The following is a 26,604-nucleotide window of genomic DNA, read 5'->3' as shown; positions in this document are numbered from 1 at the left end:
TATCAACATGGTGCGTGGGACTCCAGCTGTTTCAAAGTGCAACTAAAATGCTCACCTTGTCCAGTAGGGATTGCGTGAAACTTTATTTTAACATGCCATCCTAAATAATGAGAGACTAGCATTTGTGTCAACACTTGCTTTAACCTGATACGTCCAGCCAGGCCTCATCCATGACCATGCATGTTCAAAGGAGCTCATGCACATCCATGTTCTAGGACCCTAGTAGTGCCCAGTCAAGTTAGAAGCTGGACACAGGATTGCAAAGGTGGAGCTGGTGCCATTGCTTACAGCAACAAATTGTTTCTATAAAAAAAAAAAAATCACCAACAATTACGATACTCCCTAATGCGAAATTTGAGCACAGCTCTATCTGTGTTTTCATTTCGCAATATATTGGCTGGTGTGGACTATCTGTCCCGTGCAGCACGTTCGAAACAGAACGAAGTGTGGCATGACTGGCTCACCAATTGGGAGATTGTGAGAGGCAGCACATAACTGACGCATCGGCGCAATTCACAGCAGCCACTGCAGACAGACCTCTGCTTATGCAGAGCTTTGGTGAACAGACAACACGTAGAGCAACGTTTATAGATCTATAAACATCGGCGTAGAGTGCCTCGACGCGCGTGTCCCCGCGAACGGAGTGGGGGCAAGTGAGTGCGTTGAGGCACCCTAACAACACAGGCTACTCTGGTGCCATCTCGTGGCCACCGTCACCATAGTCCATCTTGTGCGGCACTACGCTTTTTCTCTCATGCTTTTGCCATACACTCCTCCTCCGCTTTCCACCTCATGGGTCTGCTGCATCATCTCACCGTCTTTCATCGCCCGCTGCACTCCATGTTCGCTCTCGTCTTTCCTTATCATCTCATCATCGCTCTAATCATCTTTCCTTCTCACGCTATCTTGGCTCTCGCCATCTTTCATCGCCTGCTGTGCTCCGCATTTGCTCAGTTACAAGGTGCGATGTGGATGCCCGCTGCAGGAACGGGTGTCTAAGAGCTGCGCTTTAAAACACTGCACCGTACAGCAAGAAGCTTGGTAGCAAACGTCGAAGTTGCTAGGCCTAGTGTTGTCGCGATGGTGGCTACGGCTGCTAGTGGATCTGCATGTGAGAGAGCCAGTTCAAGGTGTGAGATAATCAAAATGGCAGCAGTGGTAGCGTTGATTTATGCCATTTTATCCCTGCGGTCATAGTAAAAAGTCTGGAAAATCGGATGGCAAAGGTTTTTTGCGTCCAAAATTTCAGACCTTCTTACACCTTGACTCCATGGGGTACGGGGCGGTGCCATGAAGGTGTCTGAATTATTGGGTATGTCTGAAAGATCGGGCGTCCAGAAAATCGGTCATTGACTGTGTTTGTGCAATAAGATTTTTTCAATCCTGCATGAAAAACAAGTGGATGTTATCAGCTGCAGCAATTCGGTATACAGTGTAACCTCGTTAAACCGTAGTTGGCCGGAGCTCGGAAAAAGTATGTACTAAACGGTAGTACTGCTTAACCGAAATAGCATGAGATCGCCCACTTACCTGTCAAGAACGGAACTCGGAGAGAGTGTGATCAAAGGGGAATAAACATGCAGTATTTATTTACTTCGTGCGACAAACATGTTATTTCCGTTTGTTGCTGCTACGGCCTAGCAGTGACAACAGCGGCCTCAAACTTGCTGAAGCTGTGAGCCAGCTTTTCAGCCAGCCCCCTCTTCTCGGCAAACACTCGCATGGCAGATTCCTTGTTGGTGTTGCATATTCTCGGTGCACAGGCACGGTAGCGTTGCAGAAGTTGCAGGACACCTTTTCATTGCGGGGTGCTGTTCTCGTCGCGACGATTGCATTCATGAGGCTGACGTAACGCGCAGCTTCTGCCACTGCCGGGCCTGAATCACCCGTGCTGTCTCTTTCCGTGTTGTCCTTATCACTGTCGCTAAGCAACACTTCGGCAACAACAGAGGGAACGATGGCGAAAAGTCGGACTTTGTAGCCGACATCTCTTCGCGGTCACAGCAGTGCTGCCAAGCAACTCTTCTGCTAACTTTTCTTTGCATGAGAGGGTAATGACATTCGTTTTCAGCTAGTGCACATGTTTCCACCTTGTGCAAATGAACAGTGTCACTATGAAGGGAGTGGTGCATTGGTGGATGGGCTCCGAGATTGCCACCGTGTCCAGTAATCAGTAATCAGTGTTGTCACTGACCGTACAGTTTTAAGAAAAGACTACGCAGATAGAAAAATTTTGTTTTAAATATTTCCGCTCACTTTACAGAGAAACGACTGCACGTTTATACACTTCGAATGGTAGGATTTTTATTGCACTATGAAACATAAGGCCGTTGAAGAATATGGCTAATATGACGAGAGTACAGATGGTCATTGAGCAGATGCAACAAGCTGCATTGCAGTGTTGAAAGATGTCTCTCCATTTGCCAGTGATAATATAGCAGCAGCTATGATCCTCATTATGAATGAACTAAAGAAGGGTTTCCCCATAAATATCCATTTATGGGGCAATTTTTAGCTTCGTTACAACAAGACTTTAAAGGCTTGGGTTTCAGTGTGAATTTTAAGGCGATATAAGATTGCTTAGTTATAACCATTAGTTCATTATAACCCATTTTGTTATAACAAGGCTTGACTATAATACTTCTTTCTTCAGGTAAAACACTTTTGACCATGATTGCAATGGCAATTTAGCAGTGATTTCATCCTAAGTTTGCTTTGTCAATGCAGCCCTGAAGATTGTTTTTGGCTCACTGTACCTGGATGAAATTGTCATTGAGCCAGATGATGTGATCCCTGTGCTGGCGACGGCAACCTTGTTTCAACTGGTATGCACTGTTTCTCTTGGCATTTTCATTTCTCTAGTGGGAACTGTGCACTTATGTTGAAATTGTTTATTTCTTGTGCCATTAAAGTGCGGACCATGAATATATATACATATATATATGTAATTTTTTTTAGGATGAACTCATACAGCTGTGCTCTGAAATAATGGAAGAAACAATCAAGTAAGTTCTGTCAGCTGCTTCGCTAAGCTTAAGTTCTTAGACTCTAAGCACTGGCAAACTTGATAGAGAATGAAAGGAGGCTCTTTTAAATTGTTTGCAAATATGTTCGTGCCCCATTTCCATGAGCCCCCCCCCCCCTTTTTTTTTTCTTGCGAAATGAGGCACACTTCCTTGCATTTTTATAAGCAAATGCACTGCCATATTTAAAGTCTCTCCTAATTTTTCCATTAATTCATCCTTGGCAGCACGTGTTTACTGCTGGATGTTTTGCTTTTGTTGTGCCTTATTTATTAAAACAAAAATTTACATGCCTATCTGTGCGCTGTCTCCTTTTAAAATTTTGAACGCATCTTGAATTCAGCCTCTTAAAGGGCCCCTCACCAGGCCACGTAGCAAACTTTGGTTATACGCTAGAAGTTGTTGCATGCCCTCTAGGGAGCATCCTGCTGTAATAATTTTTCAAATTGGTTCAATTATAGTCTAGATAGAAACATTTCAGTGCCGTGAAGTGATGATTTCAGAAGGCGAGTGTCACCACCAACATGGACGCTCTCTGCACTTGCCCCTGTCTAGCCTCCGAAAGCGAAATTTCTTCCCTGCTTTCTCCCATATTGGAACTGGAGAATCGCGTGATGTACATGTCATGGGCCCCGCATTCTTTTTTATTCTCATTTTTTTTTTGCTGAGCAGGGCACTTCCGCTGACGGTCTCGCACATGCGAGCTCTTGTGTTTGTCTCGTGTCGCGCAGCGTATGATTTTGCAGTCAACTAGCCTCAGCCACTCATTACTACAACATTTGGTAAACTTGATCTATTCTCTGTTTCACAAGTATTAACCATCAATCTAGCATCACTTTAGATCTTACTTTCATTTCTAAAGTTAGAAATTTATTTTGTACCCACGACATAAGTCGCAATTAATTATTTAAGCTGTGGAATGTATGTTATGTCACTGTAGGCATTTTCTTTTTAAAAAATGATTTACTGTTCTTTTTCTTGCTGCAGGCTGGACACTGTTATTTCATATTACGAAGTTGCTGAACAGTACGCTTTGACACGCCTGAAGCAGAAGTGCTTCGAATGGCTGGAACGCAATCTCACGTTCGTTGTCAATGAGGATGCAAAAACTCTACGGCAGATTTCGTAAGTCTCGCACTTAGGGCAATGAAGTATTCCCAAAAGATTGCTGGTAAAAAAAAAAAAAAAGGAGGAAGCTTTAATAACATAAAACTTGCACTATAATATTAGGATATTTTGCAGGATGTTGACATGCTGAGAAGTTATTGTCAGGTATATATGAAAGTGTTTATAGGTTTTAGTGTTTAAGAAAACTTATGTCCTATTACCAAAAACAAACAAAACTGTTACTTGATTGTACTATACTCGCACAAATTTTTAATTTTTCCCTTTGGTGGCCTCAAAGTTGCTGTTCATATTGGATTTTTGGGTCCATATTATATGTTAGGTTTTATGGTACTTACAGGCTTCATTCACTCATTTGAATTAGCAATCATTATGTTGTTAGCATGGTTGTTGCAATAGCAAAATTTTCTATTCAAATTATATACCAATATTTTACAAAAGTAACCTTCGAATATCTAATCGAATACCAAACATGTTCTTATTACTAAACGAAGGGATATATAAAGGTCGTGCTGAGTTTGGTTGCTAAAAAAAAGGCTTATTTACAACATTTGAATTGTGTACTGCAATTATGATGTCTGATCAAGTGATAAACTTCTAAATGAGAGACAATTGAAAGATGATCTTAACTGGTGCTCACAATGGCATTGATGAAATGCAGAAGCAACATCTCACCAGATGCAGGTGCGCTCTTAAAAAAGTTCGCAGCCTTTGGGGCTTATCTTGTCCCACAACAGTAATGGTCATCTGCCTTGCTTGCATTTCCTTTCTTGAAAACTCTGCGCTTGCTATTTTCCTGTCGAGAATGCTATGTCATGCTGATAACATGCGTGCCATTCGTGACCTGGAAGTACCAGGCTCGCAGCGTTGAAGAAAGGAAAGGCAGGCAAGATGGATGACAATTATTGTTGTAGGACAAGATGAGCCCCCAAAGGGTGCTAACTTTTTTAAGAGTGTCGGGTGCACTGTGTGTTGAAGCTACAAAGTATGTTACTGTGAAACACCATTGATGTGTTCCTCGCTGTTGCGTTTTCCCGACTGCTACATTGCGTTTTTGTGGTCTCGATCTAAAACCCATTGACTCCTTTGTATTACATTCCCATTTGATGTGTCGCCGTTCTGTAATGTTCCTGCATCTTACATTGGGTTTGAACACGGTGGTCATGTGAATTCAGCGGTGATGAGGTAAATTCACTCACGCATGCTGCTATGAAGACGATAAATGTGTACTCGCAGTCAAGCTTGTCAAACACTGCCCATGGCCTCACCTTTAAATGCAGGCAGTATGTTATTGTCAGTCCCGTTAATGCATGTCTCGGCATGGTTGTGGTTCTTGCCAGTTCCCTAAAGTCAGCTTTGCCGAAATACAGTATATTATGCATAAAAGCACACACAATATATTGTGGTGAAGCATATAAAAGTGGAAAGGAACCACTGTCATGGAACATAGAGCGTGCCCCTTAATTACACATGCACTCATGTGCCATCTCCAGTCACAATACAAACACCAAGATGTCTAATAACTGTACTGGCAACCATTCAGAGCTGCTTCTGACTTTATTGCGGCGATTTGCGGCTGTCCTCACTGGGCTTCTTTGATTATGCAGTCTGGGACTGTCCACAAACTGTCCGCGGCTTTCGCTCTGACTAGCCCTGACCGAAGAGCATGGCACAATCACATGATCCAGCTGCCAGGGACTGTTCGAGGTTTCACTCCAAAGCACCGTAACCGGCAGTCACTCTCCTGAATGTCGTCTTCAGCTCGTAGCTACTCTTAGATAGCCCCACTACTCAGCGAATTTGTTAGCGTGGCCTACGGGATGGTCCAGTATTGGGAGCCACGTCACCGACACAAGCATAAAGCTCGCTTCCAAAAATTAACAGCGCTAAACAAACAAGCACGAAGGAAAAGAAGATGACACTGGCGCTTGCAAAGTAAAATCACAGACTGAAACCATAGAATGTGTTTGCATGGCACGATTTACGTCACACTCTCGCTCTTCGTGTAACTTAATGTCTGTAATTAAGCTGCCTCAGTGTGCAAAATTTAAGTGGAATTCCCACATTAACGTAAACAAAATCGCGACCATACCACATGACTTTCACACAGAAAGCGGCGCCGATATCCTCAAAGCTTGTGAGACTGTCTACGAAAGGCCCAACATGTATCTCGGGACAGAGCAAACGTTCACCGTCTATATTAATCATGCACGTCAAAAAGCCAACTCTCTAACTTGGCAATAGATTTAGATCAACACAACAGCAATTTTTGCTGAAGCTTCAATTGTGTACCACCCCAGCTACCTGCGAGAAACGGCCACATGCAATATGATATGCTTCCTCGTGCACCAGTTTCACTCATTCATTCACTTGAAAGGTGAAATCGACCGATTTACTAAGCAATGAGCATGACAGACTTTGTGAAACACATCAAGAAAAACAAGCATGTGCGCCTGATCGTGTGCTTGTCTCTTAAAGAAACGCGGAAGAATAAAACTGCATCAATTACATGGCTAATGAAAAGCTCACATGTTGGCACACAAGGCCCGGATGTAAGAGGCGTGATAGCTAAGTATACAAGATTTGCTGTCGGGAATACACAAAGTATGCAGAAGCACACACCTTCTTTCATAACATGGCGGCAGACGTCGCACGCATCTTTTTCTGACAGCTGTCGATTTGCTTGCTGCTTGCCCTGGTGTGAGCAGAAATCTGCTGACAGCTCCAGCAGTCCATGGGCAGTCCAGAACTTCCAGTCCACGTCAAAACCGAACATGCCTCCGACAACTCTAGGACTTGTGGGCGAAGCTTCCGAAGTTGTCCGAGCAAAATAGAATGCAACACAGCAGTCCCAAGCAATCTGGGACTGTCAGGGACTGATAATTGAAGAGGCCCACAGTTTCATTTTCCCGGCTATTAAATTTTTTTTCTTCTTCCACGGTCCCTTAACCCTTTGAGGGTCAATGACGTGAATATACGGCGCCACGAACAAGTCCAAAAATGGTCGATGCCGTATATTTACAGGGCCGTCTGTACGTTTAAAAAGCGCGCCAATTTCCTAACTTCTTATTTTCTGTCATGTGCTGCCACTACGTGGGAATACAGGGAATTTTTTTTTGCGCGCCTCCCTCTCTCTGTTTTCGTTGCATGGTTTGTTTTAGAGCTAGTTTGCTCCCACACGTCTATATACTACCGCTGGTGCATTGGAGCGCGCGCGGGCAGGAAGCGGTGCAGGTTTTGTTCCGCAGGCGGTTTCGACTTCTTGCGCTTGCAGAACTGATGGCTATCTCGTAACTAATCGCTCAAAGGGCGACTGCCTCTTCCTTGCTCGTTTAGTGCTCACAGGGTGCACATAGGAAGAATGCTGCCGTGCATGCATTTCCGTTGCTTTTTTTTTTTTTTTTTGACACTCTCGAAAACTAATTGCCTCTGATTGACGATAAGTTGAAGATTAGCAGAAGTTTGATACACGTTGTGGTTTTTTGACGGGCACACAACCACAGTTTTCTTGAGTGCGCGCACCTACGCAGTTCAATTACGCTTTGGATGTACATATTAGTGTAAGAGCAGGAACATTTGAGTCTTGCGAAATATTCTCGTGTGTGCATTTTCAAGTCCTTGAACTATGTGTATAAAGATGCATCAAATTTTTAATTCTTATAAGTTTATTTCCTTTTTTATTGTTGTTCTTCATGAATGAAGAGTACTTATATACCAACGCAAAATAGTTCATTCTCACTTTACAATCACCCTAGAAAAATTGCGGTAAATTTTTTTCGAACTAAGTCCCTAAGAAGAATTGGAATCTGCAATAAAAAAAAATCGACCCTGGGTGGTTGCATATGGTGAAAAAAATCGACCTTCAAAGGGTTAAAAAACGTATCAACAAGGTTCTACCGTACTACAGAACCGCACATTGGCCTAAAGAGATGAAAACATGGTGAGCTTTTCCTAATAATAAATTGTTTTGCTTAAACTGAGAAAACGAATTGGTAAGCAGTCTAAAGGTGAGGCATGCTTATTGAATGACTGGAAAATATTGAACAGAAGTTAGCTACTCCATGTGTTGGCTTGGCAACTGGTGCCTCTGCGTGGCAACTGTGGCTTCTCAGCAGCAGAACCTTTTGGATCAGTCACCATTTGTGTTTATCTTGCTTCTTGTAGACTCAAATAAATGTTGTTATCCCTGGCGTTGGAACAGAAACAAATGTTGGAGTTCATTTAGTGAATTCTTGAATAGAGTGCAAATCGAATTGCAATGACTATACAGTCGACTCCCGATAATTCGAAGCCGCTTAATTGGAATTTTCGGTTAATTAGAAGTGGAGTGCTGGTCCCGTCAGTTTTGCATGTAATCCTATAGAAGAAATCGCTCGATAATTCGAAGTCCTCATCCAGTAATATTGTTTAACTGGAAGTTAATTTTCAGCCGGGATCCTCGAGGTGACCGTCATTCTTTGGTAGAATGTGCAATTTTTCAAGTGTTGCAACAGTTCCGTGCTCCGCGTTGGTGTCATCGCCACCGCAGCCGCCCGCAACGCCATCCTTCTTGGAGCGGCGCGATTATTCATTGCTACGGCTGCCGTGGCCTCCGCGATCAACTCCGGCGGGAAGCGAAGCGGCTTCCGCCGGAGGCCACGCGGGTGCCATAGGTGCACGCAGCGCTGCATACTGGCAGTGGCAAGATTGTGCGAGATTAGTCTTGCAGCGTGCGCAGCGTATGTCGAGGCATTTGTTGGTCGAGCGCCTTTGTGCGGGAAGCTCGTAGGCTAGGTTGTTCCACGGGGTACGTAGTCGCGCAGTTTATAGCCATGGCAAACCGTGGCTCTTATCGCACGCTCGACCTGGCAACGAAAGTCGAGGTTTTGAAGGAAGTTGAGAAAGGAGGTGCCGACAAACAAGACGGGATCAAGACGGGCGGAAGTACGGGATCAAGCCGAACACGCTCTCAAACTACATCAAGAACAAGCGCACAATACACAATAATGGATACAGTTGAGAACGACAAGTTCAAGACTTCTCGGAAGCGAATGCGCACCGGCGCTTACCCAGAGTTGGAGAAAGCTCTGCTGGTTTGGATTAGGGAGGCCAGGAGCAACAAACTTCCTCTCAGCGGAGACATCGTTGCGATGAAAGCCCGAACGCTTGCAGCAATGTTGGGGATCGATGACTTCGTTTCGTCAGATGGATGGCTGACGTGCTTTAAAGATCGCCATGACCTGGTTTTCAAGAGTGTGTGTGTGGTGAAAAGGCGTCCGTTAACCAGGAAACATGCGCCACGTGGAAGGACGGAAAGCTGCGTGAATATCTCGTTGAATACAGACCGGAAGACATCTTCAATGCAGATGAGACTGCACTCTTCTATCGGCTTCTACCAGAGAAGACCCTGACATTCAAGGACGACGACTGTGCTGGGGGCAAACGCAGCAAGGAGAGAGTGTCAGTGCTGATCGCAGCAAACATGACTGGCACGGAACGATGTCGGTTACTTGTGATCGGGAAAGCCGCGAAGCTGAGATGTTTTAAAGGCATGAAGACGCTGCCTGTGGTCTATGAGGCGAACAAAAAAGCGTGGATGACGGCCGAAATCTTCAAGAGCTGGATAAGCAAATTGGACCGCAAGTTTGCTGCTTCGGACCGCAAGGTGTTCCTTGTCGATCACTGCGGGGCTCACGTGAATGTGCCAGCCTTGAGTGCAATACGCCTCGCATTTTTGCCTGCAAACACAACGGCTGTTTTGCAGCCAATGGACCAAGGCATCATCAAGAATGTTAAAGTCCTGTACAGGCGGCACCTCCTCGAGCGCATGATTTTGTGTATGGATAGCTCCACAAAGTACGAGGTGAGCCTGCTTAGTGCCATCCACATGTTGGCGCGAGCATGGGATCGTGTGAAGCAAGAAACAATCGCAAACTGCTTCAGGGCTTGCGGTTTTGTGGCACCTTCTTCGGAGGATGCCTCTGAAATTTCAGCGAAGGAAGCGTCAACAAGTGAGCTTGACGGCACTGATTTTGGTGATGCTCTCGGGGACGTCAATTTTGAAGATTACATCGCCGTAGACAAGGCGGTCGAAACGTGCGGTGCGCTGACAGATAGCGAAATTGTAGAGATTATTCGGCCCCAGGAAGCGACCCAGGAGAGCGACGACGTTGAAGGCGAGCCGCAACCTAAGGCTGCTCTCGCGGAGCGCTTCTTTGCCGCTGAACGTAACGGGGAAGAAGCGTTCCGCCACATCTACAGCCTGCAGAACTTGCTTTCAGCAGCGCGATTCGGCAAGAAGAAGCAAAGCAAGATGACCGACTATTTCTTAGAGAAAATACTCGATTTCGCCACAAATAAAGTGCTGTTTTTTGTGTTTTGTGCTTAATTAGAAGTTCGTTTAATTTGAAGTTTTTTGCGGTCCCTGTGAACTTCGTATTAACGGGAGTCTACAATCTGTATTCAAAATTTCTAATATTTGTGCATCCCTAGTTTTTAGTTGTCAACGAAGCTCAGTTCATAACATTACAGTATTTAGGGTCCTTTGTTTCCGGGTTTTATGTTCTTTTAAATTTGAGTAAAAATCGGCGGATATTTTTAATGAGAAAGGCCAAGGAGAAATAGGGGGGGGGAATTGTCTGTCAGCCCATTTCTAGATTTTCTTGGTAACTTTCACAAACTATTAACGCAGGCATTGGTCTGCCTTTGTTCAGAGACATGTCATGTAAACAAGCGAAATCACTCACATGAGCATATACTATTGACAAAGAGTTACTAGTTAAAGCACACAAGTTATGAGCTTATCTAGAGAAATTCTCCATTATTTACACATAAAAAAAAAAAAACATATGCAGCTAATAGAACCGTTCCTGGCAATCCTTTGTTTAACTTGAGGTCTAGCATAAAAGAGAGCACGGAGGATGACAGGGAAGGATGAAGGAGGACTTGTTGGTGTTTGCTTAACGACATAATGTCCACATAACACATGCCTGTGACGTGTGTCTTCTTCGCGACTGTGCCTTTGCGCTACAATATGTTGCTAAAAGGAGATGAAGGCACAGTGCTCTGTTGTCTCCTCTATCGTCTCCTTTGTGAGGCACATCTCCTCTGTTGTCCTGCATGCCCTTTTGTGCTATACCTCTAGTTATGCAACAACAACTAGCCCACCAGTCTGTTCTTTTGTTTACTTTGTTCTCTGCACTTTTGTTTAACAAAGAAAGAAAGAAAAGCACAAATAGTGGTGCACATGTGGGCCTGCTTCGCAAGAAGTGTGATGCTGTTATCTTTCAGGCCCTTATTGGCGTACATTATTATATGCGTTTTGAGCATTTCTGTGTCCATCCTAGAACTGTCAGACCTTTTGTTCTTATTTGTTGTCATCCTGTTCTACGGTTTGCACTATACTCTGTGCAACAAAATTAATGGAATAACAGCTAGCCAATCTGCCACCCTTCTTTGCAGGTACCTTAGTTGAGAAAACATTCTTTCAACGTCGTCGCTGCCATTCGCAATGTAGTACAGTAACATCAGCGCTGCTTTCGATTCCTAGCGCATTGACGTTGTTTACTTGTCTGCAACATGAGATGTGATGCGATGTGCTATTATTGTAGCTATGTAAATGTGGCTAATAAAAGGGCCGCAAGGTTCCATTCACACAAGGCTGGCAGGCGCTAAACGTATTATATATATCACCGTTTTTGCTTGAGTGTTAGCAAAAACGAAGCATATATCATATTCATATTTGATTAATATAATACTATACTAATTTGATATATCTTGACCACTTACTCACACAAGGTGAGCAGTGTTCATTGGTTTTGTAGCACCTGCATTCATTCTTACCCTATACATAAGGGCAAAACATCTGTTAGAAATCGGGTTTCACCCAAAAAACGAAAAACCCTGCATATAATATGTTATAAACACCAGAAGCATCATGTAGTTATTATCAGCCATATTTTATCTGTAATGTCCCTTCAGTATCTCTATGAAGAACCTGTGACGCTAACCACAGTGCTGCACCACTTGTGCTTGGGTGAAATTTATTTTTTGTGTTCTTACTTTCTATTTTACATTTAGTGACTCAGATTATTACTGCTATTGTTACAATGAGAGCGATTTTTGGCCTCAGAGTGGGAAACACTGTTCACTTGCAGCCCTGGCCTCATGGAGCAGCTGGTCAAATCACCTAGATTAGTCGTCGTGCAGACAGAGTTCTCACTCTACCTTATGGTCACGGCCGTGAGTTGTGCTCTTCTGCTTTCTGTTTGCGCATGCGTGTATATGGCTTTTTTTCTCTTTCCTTTAAAGTGAAGCTTTCTTTGACCCTTCCTTTGAGTTTTCCACTGCTGCTGCTGCTGTCGCTGTCTTGCATGCTGCATCAGGAGGGAGTTGAGAGCATACGGTAGTAGGGCTGAAGAAGAGATTCATAAAGCATGCCTCGTTTGAGCAGAGCGCAGTCACGATGCTCTCTGGAGCTCCTTGGGAATTGGCACAATGCCCTCTCCCGCAAAAGCATTGCAGAAGCTGCAGCGCTTTTCTCTGTCCTCACACGCAGCAATTCTGAGAGGGAGTAGAGAGAGGAGTCAGAGACTGGATAGAACCGGATGCCCTACCTATTCATTCACCGATGCAGTTGCAAAATGAGCGAACAACTGTACCATTCTTTGTGTATGGCAGCTCATGTACACGGCGCAAGCGAGGGGCAATGCGACAACGGAAAGCTTGCCTCATTTGGGATCCTTTCAGTAAAGGAAAGGCTACTACTACACGTGGCAACAGTTGAGGACTAAGTGAATAAATGTTAATTTAAGGTATGATACAGTATGTTTCTGATATTTCTGAAAAATTAACATAGTGCAAAATTGTTCTATGGAAAACTGACGCAGAGCGTGCTGACGCAAAGCCGCAGTAAAGCTCTGTAGCATCATGACTACACCGTGAAAGTGGCCGCAATTGCCAAATCAACGCTTCTGTATCTGACGCAGTATCTTAGTGGCTATGGTGTTGCTCGAGGTCACAGATTTGATCCCGACCTTGGTGGCCGTATTTCAAAGAGGGAAAAATGCAAATTTATGTGCACATTACAGAGCCCCAGGTAGTAAAAATTTATCTGCAGCCCCCGACTACAGCATGCCTCACAATCAGATTGTGGTTTTAGCACTTAAATCACCATCATTTAATTAAAGTTTAACACTTCTGCCATGATACGATGTGCCATGTGAGAAAATGACAGTGCTCACATGCTTCTCACTTTCTCACATGCTATTAACAGTGGCCCATAACAATGCCTCGAGCAAACATGTCTTGCTGTGTGTTCTGTGTACTACGTGGACAAAAACAAGGGGTGCATGCAAGGGGAACATCACCCCAGCACTCTCATATTGCACCAAGTGCTCAATAACTAAACTTTTGCCATCAGCACCACAGCCAATTACTGTCAGTTAATGCAAACACCACAGAAAGCTTCGCTTACATTGATTCTCACAGTGCGTGGGATCTACATAATTTTTTTATCTTTTCTTGCTGCCTAGTGGTGCGTGGTGTATTTCAATTTATTGTCAGTGTTTTGTTGGCAAATCATCACAACATTGCCTTTTGTAATTTCTTTTAGGAGGTGTAACTTCACCAGAGATGTTCGGTGCCATTTCGTACTCGATGCTTCTGAATGTAGTGAAGCAAAATATTGAGTTATCCCATTTCTCAAATAATGCTCTGTTCTCTATTTGTTGAAATGGTGAAAGTTGCAACGCAAGATTTTCCACCTGAAATGCCAATTTTCGGTTATGCATGTCAGTTGCAGAAGGGGTTAATGTCCTTCTGCAGTTTTTACTTGCACTTCATTCAAGAAATACTTGTGCCTTTTGAGTGCAACTGCCTATGACAATTCTGAACTGGATTCATCAGTTTGCACATTCTTTAAAAATAGAAGTTTAATTTGTCTGTTTTGTGACTTAGTTTAACTTTCAGTGCCGCACTGTTGCATGACACCATCAATATCAGCAGAGTAATCTGAGTGCAAGCTGTGTGTGCACATTTCATTGCAGTGGACTTTTTTGAGGGAGCACCCTTCTTGGGAAGGTGACCTGAAGGAGTGTGCACTGGAAGCACACAAATACTTTAAGGAGAAATCAGGTGAGCCCCTTGGCTTTTCTGTGTGTGCGTCCTTGCTCGGATGTTTTCACTGACTTCCTCCTCCTCACAGTTAGATTCGTAAGTGATCTTGCGCATTGAGGTCATTACTGCTTTACTACTCTGTTGCAATTTGTTGGGTGGTTAGTATCTGCAGTCAAACCTTGTTACAACGAAGTCGCTTCCGACATGAAATACCTTTGTTATATGTACCTGATATTCGTTATAAGCATATAGTACTAGTTTAATGCTGATAACATTTCATATATACTTCCTTATACAGTCGAACCCACTTATAACAATATCGGTTCTAACAATGAGAAGCTGCTGCACCTATGCCGCATTATTGGTTTGAACGATGAAGTCTGGCTGCTGGATGTCCATGCCAAAAGGTAATGGAATGTGAAATCCTTGAAAATAAAAAATAAAAAGCAAAATTCAAGCTGCTACATCCTTGCCCGCCGCCCCAACAGCCGCTATGCGCTCATACAGCAGAACCTGTCTTACAGCCTTCTCCGCATCACCATTATCCCGTGCCTCTCTCGCGTCACCCTTCCACTTTTCCGAACACGAATGGGCTGCGCCCATACCTCTATGCTGCACCATTCTACAAAACATGAATGGACTGTGCCAACTTTGCTGACAGTGCTGTCCCCAGATTGCTCACTGGCCCCTCACTCTGCGCAGTTCTGCCAATAGATTAAATCGCTTGTGCTCGTCTTTGATGGTTGCGTCGAAGTCGTTCCTGGCCATGTGGTTTCTCCGCCTTGTTTGACTCGCCACCGAAACGGAAGATGGCTGATCCAGCGGCTCGTCATCGGCAATGCACGACGTTGCTGGTGAAAAGAAAGCACACTGCTATAGATTTGGAAACGAAGTGCAGTATCGTGAAGGACTACAAAGAAGCTAAAAAATTGTGTGATTTGGTGAAGAAGTATGGACTATCGCAACCGACAGTGCCGACACTCATCTGCTCAGCAGAGAAGTTCAATATAGAAAACTGCTCGGTAGACAATGGGTGCAAATGCGTTTGACAGGGTGCCTAAGGAGGTGGAAGAGGCCCTCTACGAGTGGTTTCTCAGTATCCCTGCCATGAACTTGCCCATCACCAGGCCAATTCTGGCCACAAAGGCAAAGCAGTTTGTGCTACTCGTCAACCACGTGGACTTCCAGCCAGGTAGGTGGTGACTGGGCACAGTGCTTCAAAGAGCGGCACGGTACTGTTTACAAAGCCATCACCAGCGAGGAAGCTTTGCCTGACGTGGAGACAGAGCTGAAGTGAGTGGAGGAAGTGCTGCCCCGCATGTTTGACAACTACGTTGACACCAACATTTATAATGGCGACAAAACAAGACTGTTCTTCCAGATGGTGCTGTCGAAGACATGTGCACTCAAAGAAGGCATGTGTAAGGGCAATGAAAACAGCAAGCTGTGCCTAATTGTGTTTTTGTTTGCCAACGTGGATAGGAGCAACGAGTGCCCCGCATTTGTCATTGGGAAATCAAAACATCTGTGGTACTGCCAGGATACCGGTACGCTATCGTCACAACTGGAAGGCATGGATAATGTGAGAACTTTTTCATGAGTGGCTCTTGGAGTTCAATCAGCGTATCAAACGATCTAAGAGGAAGGTGGTGCTCATCCTAGATAATTGTAGTGCCCACCACTCCATGCCTAAGCTCTCAAGTGCGGAAATTTTTTCCTGCCGTCAAACACAACAGCATGCTTGCAGCCCATGGACGCCAAATTTTAAGGTCAAGTATCGTCGTCGCGTCCTGAACAAGTTGGTCTTGTTGATGGACGTGGCCACGTAGACAAGCAGGGAGAAACCAGACTTGCATATCAATCAATTGATGGCTGTGCAGTTTATCTTTTGTGCGTGGTCCGAAGTAAGCGCTTCTACGGTGCGGAACTGCTTTAGGAAAGCATGCTTTGGCCAAGGCAGCAGTTACTTATACGAAGCCTGCAAAGCTCCCGCCGACGAAGTGATGCCTGAGCTTTGATCTACAGTCGACAAGGATGCTTCAGGACTGTGAAGAGTTTCTACATGCAGACAGGGCATTAGAAACGTCAGAACTTCTAACCAATGAGGTGATGCCGCTTGCATCGGATTGCGACAGCAACAGTGATGGCGACAGTGATGGCGACAACGTCAGCGATGACGCGATAGGGCAGGCTTTTTCAACGTTGTCCTAAGGATGCCCTGCAGATGAATCAGTCCCTCTGGGGTTTTGGTTTTGCGAGAGACTTCCTGCTGCACTATGTGAAACACCTGGACGCCTAGGAGAAGAATGTCGGCAAGCTTTGTGTAAAGCAAGCAAGGTTGATGGAAATGGAGTTTTCTCGTGCAAGCCAATGAGAAGTACGTCGCGAGATGCTCGTGGCGATCTCGCTCCAGCATTTCTTTTGAATTTCTCAAGCTTAGTGGCTGCTGCAGCAACTTTCTCGCATTTTTTTAAAGGCCCGTTTTGGAGGCACCTAAGTGATACCTTGGCGGAGCTCGCATGTCACTTGCCACCGATGACCCCTCTTTGCAGTTATAGCGGTGCCATTCCTGAACGCCGACAGCCACAGCTTGTTACATGTGATCAGAGCGTGCAGGAAGCAGAGTTAAACAATCACAATCAGCACAATTAGCAGCCCGATGTAGAAAGATGGTGGGGAGGGGCATTGGCCTCCTTGCCATTATATAGTTTTCTCGCAACAGCTCTGCCATCCCCCTATTTTGCTTTTTTTCATGCAACCTGGTTGTAACAATTATCGGTTATAACAATGAAATTTTTGTGGCACTTGAATATTGTTACAAGTAGGTTCAGATGTAATCCTAAAGGAATAAAGGAAGTCTGGTTATGCAGAAATATTGAGAGTACTGTCTTGGATGCTGCCAAACAAGCATTATTTTCTATGGGTGTTGGACCATAGTTATCTAAGGACTGCAAAAAAGCGATACAGCTAAGTGGCATAGAGTTCAAGTAGTGTATATACAGTTGAACCTCAAACATTGATATAACAAATTATTGGATAAACCAAAGTCAATTCAAAACATTTCTCACTGATATCTTTGTGCACTGGATTATACATGACAAATATCAGATATGGTGTAGATATTTTTCTGTCAGATACAACCTTCTTTATAATGGGGTTCAACTGTACTTGCATACTTTACATGTCAATGGGCATGTGCAGATGTGCAGTAGAACTTAGTTCATGCGTTTTGAAAAAACTGCGAGAAAAAACATACTATCCGGGAAAATGTAAGATCCGAAGCAACTAAAAAAATTTGACAGACTCAACTATTGTTGACATCTACGTAATGCGAAGCGTCACACGGATTGTCGTGAAACGAGACACCGACGCACGGCGAGCTGGTGGTGCTTCGATGGCTGGAGAGGCATTTTGTTGTTTTGCTATTGCATGGAGTTTTAAAGGGCCACTCACCAGGTCTAGCCATTTTGAGTTGACAAGCACGGAGCATACATTGCGCGATAATGATCATGTCTGCAAAGTATTACATCACTACGTGCCCCGAAAAGATCTGAAATTTCTAACCGAACGCCATTTTCCCTTCTCCTGACGGCCACTGCACTCTGGCCCAACTCTGGGCTGTCCAGCAGGCCCACAATGCGGCCGAGAGGCATGGCCTTCCGGTTCCCACATGGGAGCGTCCCACTTCGTGATGACTCACGATCTGCAGGACTTCAATAAAGTTTTACCATTGGTGGATTTGTCATCCCAGTTAAGTTTGTGCGTTAAGGAATTTTTGACATCCCACCATACCATACCATCCTGTGGTCCAAGCCAGAGGATGACGTACACGTGCTAGTGTGCCTACGTACACGTGTTTGCACTGCGACATCACTTGTGGTGACACATGACTTTGATAATTATTCAAGGCAACATCTGTTATTTGTGTAACATTTTATTTATTTCAGGATATTGCCGGCTTCCATTTGGAATCCCAGGCAGGAGTGGTACAAACATCATGTGATTTCAAACTTTTTCCTCAAGGGGATAAAAAAAATAAGTAAAAAAAATAAATAAATAAAACAGCCTAATAGGCAAAGTAAACATATGCAAATACACAAAAGAAATACAATGATGCTGTCACATTGCTGCCAATAGAAAAGGCGTAATAAAAGAGTCATCAGAATATGTAACAAGTGAAAGATACAATGAATGCATGACATTGTACTGCAGATAAGGAATCTGGAGTGGCTGAGTTGACCACGCTTTGCGGAAGAGCGTTCCATTCGTGAATTGTCTTGGGCGGCAGGAAGGAATAAAGATATGCGTTTGTTCTAGCACGCGGCAATATTGTTTGATTGTGCTTACCTCTGGTCAGTCGCGATTTGTCAAATTGCATGTAGTTGTCAAATCTCATTTTAGTGTGGTTGTTAACTATGTTATACATTGCTTGTAGACGGTGCATTCTGCGACGAGTTTCTAGTGTCTGGAGCCCAGATCGCAACCTTAAAGAGCTGACTGAAATGCGCCAATCATAAGCATTGTAGATAAATCTAAGAGCTTTTTTTTGTACTCTTTCGATAATATCTATACCAGCCTTTGTGTGAGGGTCCCAGACTATATTGGCATACTCGAGTATTAGCCTAATAACTGTCATATGCGGTTAATTTGGTAGCACTAGTGCAGTTTTTTAAACAGTGCTTTAATAACCATAACTTTTTCGTTGCTGCCACAGAAACATACCGAACATGAGCGGTATAGCTCATCTTGGAATCAATTGTAATTCCAAGATATGTGAATTCCTCTACATGTTTAATGTCCATATTATTTATCGTGTAGGTACAAATTAGCGGATTTTTTTTACGTGTAATAACCATGTGCGCGCATTTCGAGATGTTTAGGGTCATATGCCACTGGATACACCAGTCGTGTATTGCTATTAGATAGTCAGTTAAGCTAGATTGGTCATCCACAGATTGAATGCTCGAATAAACAATACAATCGTCCTCAAAAAAGCGGCACCGCATGGAAAATTTGCAAGCCAGGTCATTTAGGTAGATAGAAAAAAGAAGTGGCCCTAAAACCGAGCCCTGTGGAACGCCCGAAAGTACAGAGGCGAGCGATGAATTCGAAGCACCTATGCTGACAAATTGTTTTCGATGCGTCAAGTACGAATCAAGCCAACGCAAAATTTGTTCGCTGCGTATGATGCTGTTTAGCTGTATCATCATTTTTTTGTGTGAAACCCGATCGAAGGCTTTCTCGAAATTTAAAAAAAGAATGTCTACCTGCCCATCTTGATCCAAGATTGCCAGTATTTCATTGGTCATATGAAATAACTGCATAGTGGTAGAAAAGCCACGCCTGAATCCGTGCTGACTCTCACTAAAGAAGTCATTATTTTCTAAAAAGGAACTTAAATGCTTAGAAATAAAGTGTTCCATAACCTTAGAAGCGGTGCAGAGTAGGGAGATAGGTCTGTAATTTTCTACATTAAGCTTGTCTCCCTTTTTGTGGACTGGGACTACTTTGGCGACTTTCCAGTCGTTAGGCAGATCCCATTCTTTTAAACTTACGTTAAATATTATGAACAGGTATTTCGCGGACCATTCGGCGAACCGATTAAGAAAAGCGTTAGGTATGTCGTCAGGACCTGCAGATTTTTTTGGATCTAAGTTTAGGAGTGAGGAAAATATGCCTTCTTCAGATATGACAAGATCTGGAAGCTTGAGACCAACGCCATGAGCATCATCTTTCTGGGTGGGTTCACGTAAAAATACTGACGAAAAAAACGTGTTAAAAGCTTCCGCAATGCGCTGAGTGTCGGTAACTTCGACGTCATTCAGTTTTATCTTGTCTACAAGACTGTTCCGCTTCGATATATGCATCCAAAACTAACATGTTGCTTTAATAGACGAATGAAAGCTTAGAGAAATAACAAAACAAACAAACTGAATTTCTGCATGTTTTTGTTTTACTTTGCACGGCAGCAAGAGAGATGTACTTCCGTTTCGTCTGCTTGTTCCCACGTCGTGAAGTCGTGTACGCAGACACCGAAACTACCGTATTTACTTGCATAATGATCGCGCTCGCATAATGATTGCACCCCTGAATTTTGTCGTCAAAATTAGATTATTTTTTCATTCCCGTGTAATGATTGCACTCCGAATTCGCTACAGCGATATCTCGTGTGCCAAGTCTAGCTAATGATGATCGCGCTTACCATCTGTCGAATGCTGTTGAATGCTACGCGAACGACTCCAAGACATACCAAGTGGTCTGCACGCACCAAACGTTCTTAAGCAGATGCCCCATTTTATTCCTTTCATCACTTTCCACACTTCCATGAAAAAAAAAAAAAAAACCAAACTTGCCTTGGCTTTATTATTTGTAGGCTTTATATTGGTTATGGTCAACAACAACAACAAAAAAGTGCCTTTCGATTCTTCTCGTCTGCACTTGTGGGCACGGAACAAATTGCAAGCGGCAACGATAGTAGCCACGTTTACACTGATCTGTTACAAGTGGCAAGTGTACCCTATTCGTATGCCGACGCTTGTAATACAGCTAAGATATTCGCCCATCCTTATCGAAAACGTGCTGTATTAGGATGGTAGTGAAGACAAATGCTACAGTTTCCGCAGAATACCCGCCATGTGTTTTTATGTCACTGGCAGATAAGCATGCCCATCTCTTTTTCCGTCCCCTTAAAGTGGACATGGCTACGTTATTTCTGCAGATGTGCCGATATTAATTATATTATTCATTACTGATACGGAAGAAACTGTTTCAATGCGCGTAATGTACTCGCGAAAAGAAGAAAAATCACGTTCGGCGCATTAGGTTTGCTCCGCCGGCTGTCATTTCTGTTTTGGTGTCCCACACTGTTACAGCGGCAGCCACCTGTTTGTTGACCTGTTGTCATCCCGCAGCAAATGCGAGATGAAAAAAAAAATATTTTCTTTTCGCATTAAATTTAGCCCACGTAATAATCACATCCCTCAATTTGCGGCAATTTTTTTGACAAAAAAGTGCAATCATTATGCGAGTAGATACGGCATGTCATTTTCTGCCATGTTCCAGTACGCGATTATGCTCTGTGATCCGCTTGTGTCTGCCTCTGTATTCATGTAGCAGTGACTTATACCGCTAGTCAGATGTCTTCATGTACAGCGCTCGAAATTGTGCGCTGAGCGAAATGAAACAATCACAACAGCTCGTGCGCGACGCTGTCAGCGGAAGTGTGCCGCGCCGCAAGAAAGCGAGGAGAAAAATAAATGAAGCCGAGGCCCATGATGTATGCGTCACGCGATCCTTGAGGTCCGGTATGGGAGAACACAGGGAAGGAATTTTGCTTGCAGAGGCTAGAAGGGGCGAGTGGAGAGAGTGTCTCGCTTGGCAGTGGAGCTCGCCTCCTGAAATCATGGGTTCGCGACACTGAGATATTTCTATCTCGGCTATTAATGAGACGATTTCAAAAATTTTTGCGACAGAACGCTCCCTAGAGGACATGTAACAACTTCCGGCATATAACCGAAATTTGCTGTGGAGCCTGGTGAGGGGCCCTTGAAGAGGCCAACTGGAAACCGAAACGAAGTCGAGCTGGTGGGTCACATCGGATGCCGCGGCGATATAATGTTCTGGATCACGAAGTTTCTTGCTTACATGGGATCTAGCAGCCGGAAAACGTATCATACAGTCGCAGTTTGGCGATGTATTAAATGGTGGTGCTGAAAAATCGTGTTTTCCGGGAGCGTTGCAACCGCTAAAAAATGAGCGTAACTCTGTAGGGTCATTTTTTGTGTTCTTGATTGCAAGCGTTGGCGTCCGGAAAACGTACGTAATGGGAAGGTATCAACTAGGTTCTACTGTAGTGAAATCCTGAATATAAATTGGCACAGGTATTCAGAAAAAATAGATACTTTTCTCTGTCATTGAATTTAATACTGAATAATAAGAAAACAGATGATCTGAAGTGTAACCAAGGCAGATTTATATCATTCAAAGCACACGCAATGCCATTTATAAGTGGAGGAAAGCTAAGGTGAAATGAATTACACAACGTGGAACTGAGCAAGCTAAAGAAAAGTTTAATGAGATATTACGGGGCTAGTTCCTTGGCCGTTGTTGCAGAAGCAACACACTTTTAAATTGTTTATCCATGTGCCTTGAAGTACTCTGATTCCACAACAACAAATTAAAGGTCATCAGTCTCTCTGATCACAACAGTTACAACAAACCAATACAGCTAGGCTATGCGTGCATAGAAAGCGGTTGTATATATATTAATGTGAGATTCATTATATAATGAATTATATGCTCATTATTAACATAATATCACAGAGCAACACCATGCATTACAGCAGTTTCATTGCGTGGTGTAGCATAGCATTGGTTAACAATGCAGAAGAAATTTCTTCCACAAAAGCTTGGTGTCCTGTTCTCCACGTGTCTGTGCCCCCCGAAAATCGCTCACTTCACAGGTTGCACAGAGCATATGCAGGAGGTGCCTTGCGTGCCGGCAACAACTAATATGCCACAGTTCTGCACCACATGCATGATTAGCCACAATCAGCAGATGTAGAGCCAAAGGAAACAGCTCACAGCTCAAACACTGGCACAGTAATGCTGGAAGCTTTAAAGGCGAACTGCAGTGAAATTTTTGATCATGTAAAAAGTATTATTTCATATAGTGTAGATATAAAGCAGCCTTTGAGCAACGTTTTTCATTTAAAATACTAGTGGATGCATCATAAATAACTCGCAAAACATAAATGTTTTATTGTTTTGCCTACTAAAACTTGAAAAACATCACCATTACTGCTTGCTGCAAGGGACGTAAAACGCAGAATATTGAGAACCAAGCTCATTTTCTCGGCATGGCCTCTGATATTAAGCAGTGCCCACATTACACTGAAAACCTTTGAAACCATGGTTTGGAATTCCTGCGAACTGTCAGGTGCACGCATTGTTTGCTTAGGGGCTAAGGCTGTTGATAAGAGAATGAGACAACTACCAGCCCTGCATCTTTGCCGTGATTGCATCTGTAGTATATAATACTCATATATAAACAATTTAGCCAAAGTGAAATTTCGTTGCAGTTGCCCTTTAGGAAGGAATGGGAAAAGAGATTATTTTTACCTCTTGGCGTTGCCACCACTGGGATCTTCAGCACACGTTCCCTCAACAAGTTGCTTGCAGGAATGTGTGTGCCCAGGAGACTAGCAATGGCAATCATGACTAGCAAGGCACCACTACTCTGGTGTTCCGACCCTGCCCTTCCATAACATAGCCATGCAAGAGTCTTGCCTCTCCACTCTGCTCCATTTGCTGTACCATGAAATCAGACACTCGGCAGCACGTGGTTCAAATGATCGATGGCTGAACCAATGAGTATTCATATTCAGTGCCTTCTTTTTACACTTCGAGTTATATGCAGCTTCGGTGGGATCATGGCAATCGGTTCAATTATCTGAAAGTTTGCATTAACGGAGTTTGAATTCAGAAACGTTTACTCCAGCAAAACATTCTTTTTTCTTGCTTTTGGAAACTCCTTGTCCAAATTCCTAGGCCGAAACTTCTTTGATATTTCACCTGACCAATATGCAGGTAACTAAGTTAGGGCAGTACTCTTAGTCGGACAAATCTCTTAAGGTTCAGTCAAAATTTGATTTCATGTGCCCATGAAACCTCCATGTTTTACGGATCTGTCAAAAGAGAACCAACATTCAAGGATTTTGTACACAATGGAGGAACAGTGCAAGCCAGTTTGCACTTTTTATTATATTTATGGCTGGTGATCATCCCTAGTGTTGCGGGGGGCAGAAAGCGGGGATGAACTCTGCACTTTTGGGTTGGAGTCCTCTTTGGAAGTTAAACTTGTTACCCATTGCCTGTTCTGCTTTAACCTATTCCTATCGTAAGCCCGTGCTTAAAATTGTGTGCATATTCATTTGATTTATGTTCTAAATTTTTTTTTAGTTCACCATTTCTGTTCTCTCCTTTTATTTTGGCAAGGAGACTGCTTCACACAGTGTGAAGAAGGCCAGGAATACACAGAGGTGTACAAGAGCCTGCGCATTGAGCATCTCATCAACCACCCCTTAGACGTGGTGATGATAGAGCAGAACAACATCTACCCAAAAGGTGTGTGTTTGTGTGCATATGTGGTATGAAAAGGCTGTTTGTGTAATGCAGTATACCCACCACGGTGACTCAGTGCCTTTGGACTCAATGGCTTTGGCTTTCTGCTGGTAGGGATTGCAGGTTCGATTTTCGTCCACTGCGGCAGCATTCTGATAAGGGCGGAATAGAAAAATGCTGATGTACTTAATTTAAATGCACGTTAAAGAACCCCAGGTGGTCAAAATTGGTCCAGAGCCCTCCACTACAACATCATCTATCATAGTGCCAGTGTTGCTTTGTGACGTTATAGGGACCACTAAAGAGAACAATGATGTTACCTGTATTAGTAAATTACCCTTCTGCAGTACCCCAAAAAAACACTCTTACCACGAGAAAAAACTGAAAAGGCACAAAAATGAAAGCCTGGTGGTGACACAGCCTTGAAGTTCCCGCACCAGCTCACTGCAACATCATGGATTTTAACAGTGTCTGCTAGGTCCTAGTTAATTCTTTATCAGTAAAGATGAACTAGGTACATTGTGTTGCAAAGAAACCATGGACTGAACATGGCAAGTTTTGGGAACTAACTTTTACTGAGCCAGCACGACCCAAATATAAAAAGACACTTTGAAATTTCAGGAACGTTTGTAATGATGTATAGAAATAAACTTATGATGATGATGTCACACTGACTTACCGACATTGGGGATTTGGTGTAAAATTTAAAAAATTGAACTTTCATTTTCATTCTTTCTTCTAATAAGCAACATTGCAAAATTAACAACAATAGGGTTTTCAAAAAATACTTTATCATTCTTAAATTGATTTAGGGTTTTGCTTTAGTGTCCCTTTAAACCCCACAAATCAATCAATTCCCGGCGATGGTGGAAGCATCTCAATATGGGGCGGAATGCAAGAATGCTTTAGGTTTAGGTGCTTGTTCAAAAACCCGAGGTGATTGAAATTAATCTGGAGCCCCCCACTATGGCACCCTTCATAGCCCATGTGTCACTTCAGGGCATTAAACCCCATAATGGTTTGTAAAGGTGCAACCGCATAGGCGCGATTTTCGAGCAACAGCGACAGATCACGGGGATGAGTGACAGGTTTTGCCTTCGTGGGGGGCAATCCGTCACTGTCACTGGTTGCGTCGCCGGTTTTTGGCCAGCCAGAAAAGTTAGCTTGTCATCTTTAAGTCCACATCGCGACTTCTGCCAGGGACAGTGTGATTGCACAACAACATGGAAGCAACCAGTCCACCCGCTTCGATCTGAATTTGCTCTTACTACTTGTTCTCTGCTGTGACAGCAAAAAATAAATAGTAAAATCAGCCATCGCTTTGTCTTCTCTCACACTGAGGACAAAGTATATTCGCGCTCTATTGTCATTATTATTGAGATCGGTTGTTTGTTTTGACGCTGTTAGGCCTGAGACACCACTGAGAGCCGTGAAAGTGTGTTAAAGTTTGCTGACTAGATGGCACCATGGCATTTCACACTGGTGACATGTAACAGATTTCCACTGGTGATGACAGCATATTAAAGCTAGATCTAATAGACTCTTGTTGAAACATTGGCCTCGTGATACATTTGACATTTCTTTAAGGGTGCACGATAGTGTTTTTTCACACAGCAATGTAAATTTATTGCTACTTTTTTCGCAATGTTGTGTCCATAAGGTTGCTCTGCGATGCGACAGGGTAGGTCTGTCACATCGCTTGTTGCTGTCGCTTGAATATCACGTTCATGTGGTTGCTGCTTAATGCTTTGAAGTACTGTATGTAATATGTGCGCAAGGTTCCCTTTGTTGAGTGTGAGTTATGAATATGTCTGCCAGACAAATTCGAACTCTATAGTATCTTTGATCACCAAGGTGTCTTATTCATTCTTGGTTAGTGTATCCATGAATGTTTTTAAAATATGTATTTCAAGTTAGCAAATTTTTCTTGTCTCCTTTGGTGACAAATATTTTGAGATAAGGCTTAAATAGACCCCTTGGAAATTTAGTTGGTGTTATGCCATTAAAAGTTGTGCAGCTGTCAACTGCTCTGCTTTTTGTATTTTAATTCTAGCACTTTGGGGCCAGCTATAGCTATTAACTTTTACTTTGTATATGTATACCTGGTTATGTGTGTGATATATCACACAGGAAATATTAGGAGCACTATCTCAGGAGGAAGTGCTGTTTCATTGGTGTACTTACCAAGTGAGATTTTGGTGAAACAAACTTTTAAAAGATATTTGAGGGTTTTATTTCA

At 43.4% G+C, this 26,604-nt stretch overlaps 1 protein-coding gene across 4 annotated transcripts in view; it reads left to right on the top strand.

Moving 5' to 3' along the window:
- Nucleotides 1-26,604, top strand: part of gcl (germ cell-less) — an 83,016-nt gene that overhangs the window by 12,348 nt on the left and 44,064 nt on the right. For 2 of the 4 annotated variants that reach the window (XM_075695174.1, XM_075695192.1), the window contains exons 4-9: nucleotides 2,728-2,825; nucleotides 2,959-3,005; nucleotides 4,011-4,148; nucleotides 12,284-12,368; nucleotides 14,174-14,261; nucleotides 24,240-24,368. In XM_075695174.1, the coding sequence (XP_075551289.1) occupies nucleotides 2,728-2,825; nucleotides 2,959-3,005; nucleotides 4,011-4,148; nucleotides 12,284-12,368; nucleotides 14,174-14,261; nucleotides 24,240-24,368 (585 nt within the window). The remainder of the gene's footprint in view (nucleotides 1-2,727; nucleotides 2,826-2,958; nucleotides 3,006-4,010; nucleotides 4,149-12,283; nucleotides 12,369-14,173; nucleotides 14,262-24,239; nucleotides 24,369-26,604) is intronic. The other 2 variants (XM_075695183.1, XM_075695199.1) reach the window with 2 other exon arrangements.

The sequence above is a fragment of the Dermacentor variabilis genome, chromosome 1 (assembly GCF_050947875.1).
Source record: "Dermacentor variabilis isolate Ectoservices chromosome 1, ASM5094787v1, whole genome shotgun sequence".
Taxonomy (NCBI): domain Eukaryota; kingdom Metazoa; phylum Arthropoda; class Arachnida; order Ixodida; family Ixodidae; genus Dermacentor; species Dermacentor variabilis.
Note: the sequence above shows the minus strand (reverse complement) of the source record. Positions and strands in the feature narration are given on the sequence as shown.